This window comes from Neophocaena asiaeorientalis, unplaced genomic scaffold (assembly GCF_003031525.2).
Source record: "Neophocaena asiaeorientalis asiaeorientalis breed wild unplaced genomic scaffold, Neophocaena_asiaeorientalis_V1.1 scaffold43, whole genome shotgun sequence".
NCBI lineage: Eukaryota > Metazoa > Chordata > Mammalia > Artiodactyla > Phocoenidae > Neophocaena > Neophocaena asiaeorientalis.
Window position 1 is genome coordinate 1,744,435 of NW_020173674.1, and position 8,530 is coordinate 1,752,964.

At 66.1% G+C, this 8,530-nt stretch overlaps 1 protein-coding gene across 1 annotated transcript in view; it reads left to right on the plus strand.

Annotated features, from left to right (window-relative positions):
* Window positions 1-8,530, plus strand: part of KCNQ1 (potassium voltage-gated channel subfamily Q member 1) — a 364,926-nt gene that overhangs the window by 4,386 nt on the left and 352,010 nt on the right. The window contains exon 5 of the mRNA XM_024749215.1: window positions 1-66. Within this exon, the coding sequence (XP_024604983.1) occupies window positions 1-66 (66 nt within the window). The remainder of the gene's footprint in view (window positions 67-8,530) is intronic.

Consider the following 8,530-nt stretch of genomic DNA (forward strand, 5'->3'; position numbering starts at 1 on the left):
GGGCCGCGTCTACAACTTCCTGGAGCGCCCCACCGGCTGGAAGTGCTTCGTCTACCACTTTGCCGTGTGAGTATCGCCGCCGGCGGGACTGGGAGCTTTCCGCGGGGCCGGGGAGGGCGTGGGGGGAGCGCTGTCCCTGTGCCACCTGCTGCCGCCCGAACCTGGTCGGAGCTGCGACTCAGATCAGCCAGGAGGTAAGGAAGGGGTTAATGGGAAAAACAGAAGCAGCGGGGAGCTTGTCTGTTGAAGTTCAGGGACGTGTGGGTCTGACCCCGTGGGGGTGGGAAGCTCCCCGCCGGCGCTGCCCAGGCATGAGTGGGGGGAGCCAGCTGGGAGGAGTGCGCTGCCCAAGCAGGCCCGCTCCTCCCTGGAGGGACGGTCCAGGTGTTAATTCTTCCGCGGGAGAACGGGGCAGGGGAGAGAGTTCCCCGGGAGGGGCAGGGGGGCGAGAGAGGGCAGGGCCCGGTGCCCCCGCTGGTGCAGCAACATCTCAGACCCTCCCCGGTCCAGGCGGGCCCTGTGCGGCGCCTCCAGGGCAAGCGGAGCAGGGTTGCCCCACAGGGTGGCAGGCCTTGTGGTGTAGCCTGAGGTGTCAGCATGGCCGCGGGGAGTGCCCGCGGCGCCGCGAGAACCCAACCAGGCTCTGGAAACCCTGGGTTGAAGCAGAGGAGCCTGGAGGGGACACACAGGGTGGTGGGGAGGAGAGAGGTCGGACCTCTGATTCCATTGGTCGATCAGAGGAAGCTGTGCGCCAGGCGAAAGCAGCGCCCTATAGGCAGCACCTGCCCCGCTGCTTCCCAGGTGGTTCTGATGCCAGCCGCCGCTGCGCGTGCCTGTGTGGGGCAGGGCAGGGCGCGCTGGGACGGGGCCACGTGGAGCCCTCCCCCACCGCTCGCGGCCCTGCTTCCCTGCTGCCTGGCCAGTGGGCTCTTGGTGTGGGGCCGGCCTCTGGCCCGTGAGCCTCGGCTTGGCCATCCCCGGGCTGACCTCGGAGGCTGCTCTGGGGGCTGCGCGGGTGACCTCCCTCTGGCTTCCCGTTGGTAGGGGCAGGTGCTCGTCCCTGCCCCCTTGGCGGGCCTGGGGCTGGGAGAGACCTGGCTGGGGGGTGTCCAGGGCCCTCTTCTGTCCCACTCCGGTAGCCACCACCGGAGCCCAGGGAGCAGAGGGGCTGGCTTGGAGCACGGTCTCAGCAGGTGCGGCGAGGTGGGGCGGCGCGACCTGTTCCTCACCTTTGCTCCTCTGAGCGCAGGTGGTACTAGGGTTGCTGCCCTCCCTGCGGAGGGGCAGTCCTCCCAGAGCAGGAGGGCAAGTGGTGGGGACAGTGTCCTCAAGCCTCTTCCCCCCACCCCCACCCAGCCCCCGCCTGCCGAGGTGTCAGAGGGAGCTTAGCTGTGGCCATGGCTGGTCTGCGGGAGAGGGCGGCCTTGCCCGCGGCGGCGGCGGCGGCTCGTCTTGGGGTCTGGGGCAGTGTTTGTGTGCACCGACCCTGAGGGACCCTGACCTGGTCTGACTCCGGCTGTTCGCGCGCCCGGCCAACAGCTGGCTTGTGGGTGCTGCTGTGCACGTGGGCTGCCTGCCCCCCAGCCCTCACCTGCTGGACCCCAAGCTCCCGGAGGTGGCCAGGGGCGGGACGGACCCCACAGCCGGTCCTGGAGCAGACCCTGCCCAGCCGCCTCTCTGTCCTGGAACCGTATGTGCCAAGCTCTGGGCAGAGGATCGCCAGGCAGTGCAGCAGTGCCTCCGCACCCCTAGGGCCGCCAAGGCGAGAGGCCTGCAGACACCCCACTGGTTCGCGTCCCGGGGTGGTGGGCCCGAGGGTGCGCGCGTTGCCCAGGCCCCCCGGGCGCTGCCGTGCCTGGTGGAGGAAGAAGGCTTGCTGCTCCCCGGAGGAAGTCTCTGCTTACACTTGTGTTTTCTTCCTGATTCTGATTGTTTAGCTCTCGGAAGTTGCTCAGCAGAGTCTGCCTTGCCCAGCCTCCCCAGGAGCTGTAGGGCAGGGGTGGCTTCTGGGGACAGTAGCTGAGTGGCTTCCCCTCGGGGGCAGGAGCTGGGAATGGGGGCCCTCCAAGGGTGTCTTGGTGACCTTGGGTCAGTCTTTTCCCGCTCTCGTCCCCGTCTGTAAGAGGTGTGCCGCAGTCCTCTGTGCAGGGTGGGTCTGCAGGTGGACCCTGGCTAGGCAGGGCACGTGGCTTCCCTGGGGCCCGGGAAGGTGCCCCCTCACCTCCCGGAGGTTGGCAGGGCCCCAGACGCTCTCTGAATTGGCCAGTGTCTCCAGGGGACCTGGGCTCAAGCTGGGATTGCAGGGGCAACCTGGGACTGAGTGACCAGAGCCTGGCCGCAGCGCTGAGAAAAGGGGTGGACGGTGCCCACCCTGGCCCTGGTGTCGCTCTGAGAAGCGTCCAAGATGGTAGCAGAGAGAGAGCTCTGTCCTTGGTGAGGCAGATGGTGAAACGTGCGGGCTGATTGTTACGACCCAGGCTGAGCTCGGTTTCCGGCCTGGGAAGGATGAGCCCGGCCTTGAAGGGCTGGGGCCTGGGTGGGTGTGGGAGCCGCTGTCCTGCGGGCCCTGCAGGGCTGGGCACACTGTCCCAGGCGCAGCTGGGGAAGCAGGCCAGGATATCCTGTCCCCCTCCTGGTCGGGGAACCCCTGCTCTGGCCAAGAGGAGAGCGGCCCTTCCTGTGCACGGCCGCCTGCCCCGTCTGCCGGGGTCAGGGGGCGGGAGGCTGCCCCCCCACCCCCCCCACAGCCCTCAGCTGAGACTCTTCACATCCCCACCGTGCGGCGGCCCCTACTCTGGCTGAGGGCGAGGGAGGCCTGACCTCCATGCTGATGGGCCTTGGCTGGGGTTGTCTGGTTGGGGAGATGCCTGGACTGGAGAGTAGTAGCCCGCCCTGGCCACTGGGCTGGGCCTCCACAGCCTCCGCCTGTAGAGGCCAGGGTGAAGGCTGCCCCCAGCTTCCGCGTCCCTCCTGCCAGGTGGGGGGCTTCCGGTCACAGGAGCCCGGAGGAACCCCCTCCTCCCTCCTTGTCCCTCTCTCTTCTCTCTTCCTCTTCCCCCCGACCTCTCGGGAGCTGCAGGGTGACACATGCAGACTCCTCTCTTCTTCCAGCTGCTCCCACCCACGCAGCCTGGCAGAAGCCCCAGTGCCTCAGTTTCCTCATGCGGGGACAGGTGCCCCTCACCCCCTCCGTCAGCATCCCCGCTGGTTGGGAGAGGCTTGGAGATTGTGGGGGGCTGTGGGGAGGTTTGGGGGAGGGCCCCGGAGTGCGTCCTGTCCCTGCCCTCCCGCCACCCCGCCTTTCCCAGGCTCCCGAGAACCTTCCGGTGGCTTTGGCGGCACCTTCAAGCGGGTGTTAATAATTGATGGCGCTGGCAGTGTTCCCTGGCGGTTTGCTGGGCCGAGCCCGCCCGCCTTTCTGAAAGTGGAGGCCCGTTCCCTGGTCGCATCCCCCCACCCTGGCCCCTGGTGCCCGTCCCACCCCAGGCAGACTCGCCCAGAAGGGGAGCTGGTCAGGGAGGGCGGAGGGGGCCAGGCTCTGGTCTCCCCACCGTCCCCTTTGAGACGCCCCCAGTTCCCAGTAGAGCTGGGGGAATTCCTTCTGGACCTTCTCCCTGTGTCACCTTCTCCAGGGCCTGGTCCTCTGGTCTCCCCTGGCTGTCTAGAGACCCCTCACTACCGCCCCAGACCCAGCCCGCTGTGTGTTGAGCGCCTCCTCGTGGTCTGGCACTAGTTGGGGGACCACAGGTGTCCCTTATGCTGGGGCCGCCAGCTGGGGAGGGGGAGGCGCCCGGGAGACCTTGAGGCTCCAAGGGAGGTGGTGGGAGGGGAGGGATCCAGGGTCCAGGGGCTGGGAGCGGGGCCAGCGAGTGGCTCGGTGGGCAGGGCCAGCGAGTGCCGAGGTCTGGGGCCTGGAGGCTGCCTGGCGCGGGATGCGGAGTGAGCCAGGCTGTGTGGGAGCTCGGCCCTGGGCAGCGTCCAGGCTTCGTGCCCCAGCGTCGCCCCGTGGCCGGGCCGCCTCCCTGAGTCCGCATCCCCTCCTCTGTGGCAGGCTTGGTGGGTGTGGCACCTGCCGGCAGGCTTGCTCAGGTGGGAGAGGATGCTCGCCCGTGCCTGGTTCTGAATCGTCGGCTCCCCTTGGGCTCGGTGCCCGTGGCCTCCGCTTGCACCCGTGGGGGTACCGAGGGCTGCAGGGGTGGGAGGGGCCCGTTTGCACTCACAGCCCCCACACCCTGGGACCTGCCCGCAGCAGGGTCTCGTGGGCCTGGGGCAGGGGCTTTGTCCCGGGGAGGCAGACACGGGAGCAGCTGAGGCCGGCCTGGAGCACCGCGCCCACCGGGGGGTGCCGGCTCCGCCCGGGGTGTCCGATTCCGACGCCCCGGCTTCTGAAGGTGTCAGGGGCTCGGGCTCGTCCTCCTCCTGCAAAAGCCGGTTCCCAGGTTGACTCTCCTGGTGTGAACGGGGCTTTGCAGGCCAGTGTGCCCTGGGGATGCTGCTGAAAGGCAGGTGTGTCCAGCGGGTTAGGAGCCCGGGTCCTGGTTTCTCAGCAGCGCCTGGTGCTGTGCGCGGAATGGGGCGGTGCTCCTGAGGGGGGCCCTGGGCCGAGCCCTCCCTGCCTCCTGGTCTGGGCCGTGGACCCAGGTAAACTTTGAGGCCCTTCTCAGACCGATGTTCTAAACCAGCTTTCAGTTCGTGTGGCATTTCTCGTGGCTCAAGGCCCTGCCCACGGGTGAGATGGACGGGCTGGGACGGTGTCACGTGTGGTTCCTGTGAAGTGGAGATGGTGTCCAAGGACGCCAGTGTGCGGGGAGAAGGTGCCGGGCCTGGAGGAACGGGGGCCGCGAACCTGAGGCCAGACGAGGGGTTCACTTGCTGCTGGGAAACACCTCGGACGCTCGCGGGTGCTGCTTGGTGCCTGGGCTCTGCCGCGGGGGGAAGAATGAAGAGGACCTTTGTCACCTGGACCCTTCACCTCGGACTCTGTGGATCCAGGCCTGGATGGAGGGTCCAGCGGGCCGGCTTCACTCTCCCTGGGGAGACACCTTGGAGCAAGGGGCAGAGCTTGGAGGCGGCCCGGGGTCCCCGGGGCAGGTTGGGTGACTGTCTGCACTCCCTCCTGGAGGGCAGAGAGGGCCCTGACTTTCCCTCCAGAGGTTCCCCGAGTGCCGGGACAGCCCCACATCTCACGGAAGGCGGGGTGATGGTTGGCAAGGGGTGGGGCCCCAGCTCTGCTGTTGGGCAGGGTGACCACCTGTGACGCCATGTGCCACTTTTACACATGGCTTCTGACAGTGTGATGGGACTTGGCCTCGCGATGGTTTGTCTTCTGCTTCCTGGCCAGGTGACCCCAGGTCCCTTCTCTGAGCCCACGTGGGCACTAGCTGGGGTGAGGGTACTGGGGCAGAGGGGCAGCCTGGCTCTCCCCCAGGCCCTGGTGGAAGACGGAGAGGGACGGGCCGGTGCTGTGTGCAAATCCTAGGCCCAGAGAGGGGAGGTGACGTGCCCATGGCCGCAGAGCTGGGCATGCTCCAGGCTGCCCGCCTCTGAAGCCCGTCGCTCCTTCCGATGGTGGGGCCAGAATCCGGGTAGGCCTGATGGCGCCTTGTTCACGTGGCTCCCTCCCACCCTGGGTAGGGGTTGTAATGCTGACCCTGGGGTGGCTTGGCCACGTGAGGAGTGGATGCCACCATTTGTCGGGGGAGGGGAAGGGAGGAGGAAGCTGCCTCCTGAGGGCAGTACGTGAGCCCAGAGAGGGCGTCCCTGGATGTGCCAGCGTGGCTGGGACACTGGCTTTCCACTCCTGGGGCTGCTACCCTGTGGGTGAGTGACTAGCCTTTGGAGGCCTTTGATCTGGCTGCTTTAGGCCTCTTCCCTAAAGCCCTGCTGCCAGAACCACAGGCTGAGGCTCAGCTCGGAGACCTCCTCCTCCCGGAAGCCTTCCCACGTTGCCCCAGGCAGAGCCATGCCTTCTTTCTTTGCCATCCCCTTGACCTGGTGCTCGGAGCCCCCATGGTGGCTCAGTCACTCTGGTGCTGTGTGGGGTATTAGTGTGTGCTGGTCTCAGCGCTCTTGGGCGTTAGAGAGTCCGAGTGGGTGGGCAGGGCCAGCCTGTACCTAGCAGGGATAGGCGCTCGGGCCAGGGTCACCTGGTGTCTGGCCTTGGTAGCCCAGGGCCCCTCCCCCAACCCCCCGTCCCGAGCCTGGGCCGTGGCGGTCAGCCTGCTACCGGGCAGCTCCAAGCCCCACAGACAGGCTGGGCCTGATGACATCGTCTGTGGGTATTTTTATCCAGTGACATTCCTGAGCCTGGCCGGCGGGTGAGCTCAGAAAGTGGTGGGCAGAGGCCGCTGGGACCCTCCCATGGCTATGGGAGAGTGCTGTAGGCCCCTGTGCGTTTGAGGGCGGGGGCTTTTCGGAGCCCTTTCCCCCAGAACTTCTCCATCTTCACGGTAGCCCTGGCCGGGGTGGGGGTGCAGATCCTCACTGCCCGGGTGAAGAACCTGCAAAGGGAGTGTGTCCTGAGGAGGTGCCTGGATCTCCGTGCAGAGCGCGGTCCCCACTGAAGGATGGACGCGTGGCCCAAGGAGGCGGCACTGCCGTTGCCCGTGGCGGGCTCAGCACAGGCGGACCGAGCCGTGGTCCCAGGCGCTCCATGGGGGGTGTTGGCTCCACCCGTCAGAACAGGACTCTCCGAACACCCCCCCATCTGCAGGTGCCGTTCTGCCTTGCAGGGGCTGGGGCAGCGGACGCCAGGGCCCGCCCCGCCCACTCTCGGGCTCTGCGCCTGCTCCCCGCTCCCCTTCTCTGCTCAGTGACTTGTGGGTGGGGAAGCAGGCCCAGCCACTGGGCTCGTGCCACCCCTGGAAAGCTGCTCCGCTTCTGCCTGGATGTCTTGGGACGCTGATGTTCCCGGCGTCGTGCCTGGTGTGTGCCCGCTGGCCCTTGCCCCCCCTCTGCAGAGGCTCCCTCCGCCGCATCCATGAGGCGCCCGACGGCCACCCCCTTCAGACTTCCCAAAACGCTGGCCTCATGCCTGCCTCTCGCCTCGGGCACCCTCCCGGCTGCCCCCGCCCACCGGGTGCCAGTTCACTGGGGAGCAGGGGCTGTGGGCGTCCCCCTGTGTCTCTCAAGGGTGGGCTCCCTCCTCTGCTTCCTCTGAAAACCATGCCCTCGGGCGGTTCCTCTACATTGTCCTGCCGAACTTGCTGCGGAGTGCCATGCAGAGATCTAGAGAAAGTCAGAAAAAGCTGAGAGTCCCCACCCTGCCCCCGAGTCCGTTCAGCCCTGGAACGCTTCTCCGTGTGGAGATAGATGCCCGGCCACGCTGGGACCCCCACTTCACCCAACCCCGGTCTGGGCCAGGGGCAGCCTCCTTCACTGCCAGGCCGATCGTAACCCTTCCATCTGGGAGGGGCCTGCAGAAGGAGCCCTGACCCAGAGGGACAGGCCCCTGCCTCCCAGGGAGCCCCACCCGGCAGAGGGAGCAGCTGGGGGTCCCCGGGGCACCCAGAGGACCTTCAGGGGGTGCCTGCGCAGCCCCGGAACCGTGTGCTCGGAACGTGTCAGCTTGGTGGGTCACACGGTTTGGGTTTCTGTTCCAAGACATCCACAGTTGGTGTCTCTCAAAAGTCACATCCGCGTTCTTGGCTGGGACGGCTCAGCATGTTGGCTCCTAAAAGCATCGTGGCACTGACACGTGGACAAGCAATAGGACAGAATAAAAGATCCACGTACAGACGCAATTGTGAATGAATGTTTAGCCAAACGTATAGGCAGCCTCTTCAACCAATGGGGAGAAGTTGGGGGGTTTCTAATAGGTGATGCTTCAGGAAGAGCAGGTGAGGCTGGACCCGCTCCTCGCACTGCACGCTGGGATGGATGGACCCCAAGCGGTCGGTAAACCACTCAAGCACCGCAGGGAGGCTCGGGGGACCCTCTGCAGTGCGAGGGCGAGAGGGTGGGGAGGCTTCTCTGTGACTCAAAAGCCAGTGTGTTTAGGAAGAGGCTGTATGAGAAAGAAGTGGGTTTTGCGGGATGCCACCACCTGGTGAGCAGTAAAAGAGACCGGTGGAAATCCGGGGAGAGACTGTGGCACGTGTGCTGGGTTAGCAGCTCTAAGACAGGAAGCGTTTCTGAAAATAGAGAAGAAAAAACCCAGTGACCCCACGGAAGACAAGCGAGAGATGTGAGCAGAGAGTTCACAGGAAAAGTGGCTGGTGAGGTGGCCCTTAAACGTGTGGGAAGATGCCGACCCACTCGCTATCAGAGACGCGCAGACACGGGCTCCGCTGTGGTCCCACCAGGCTGGCAGAAATCCAGAAGCCTTTATAGATGTATGTGGCTGGCGGCCGCCGAGGCTCTGGGGAAGCAGCGGTCATGTTGCTGGAGGGTCTGCAAAGTGGTAGAATCCGTGGGGAGGAGGATGTGGCAGTGTCTGGCACAGTTATGCATGCCTGTACCCTCGGGCCCAGCAATCCCACATCCGGGGACCTATCTTGAAGAGATCGGCAAAAAAAAAAAAAAAAAAAAA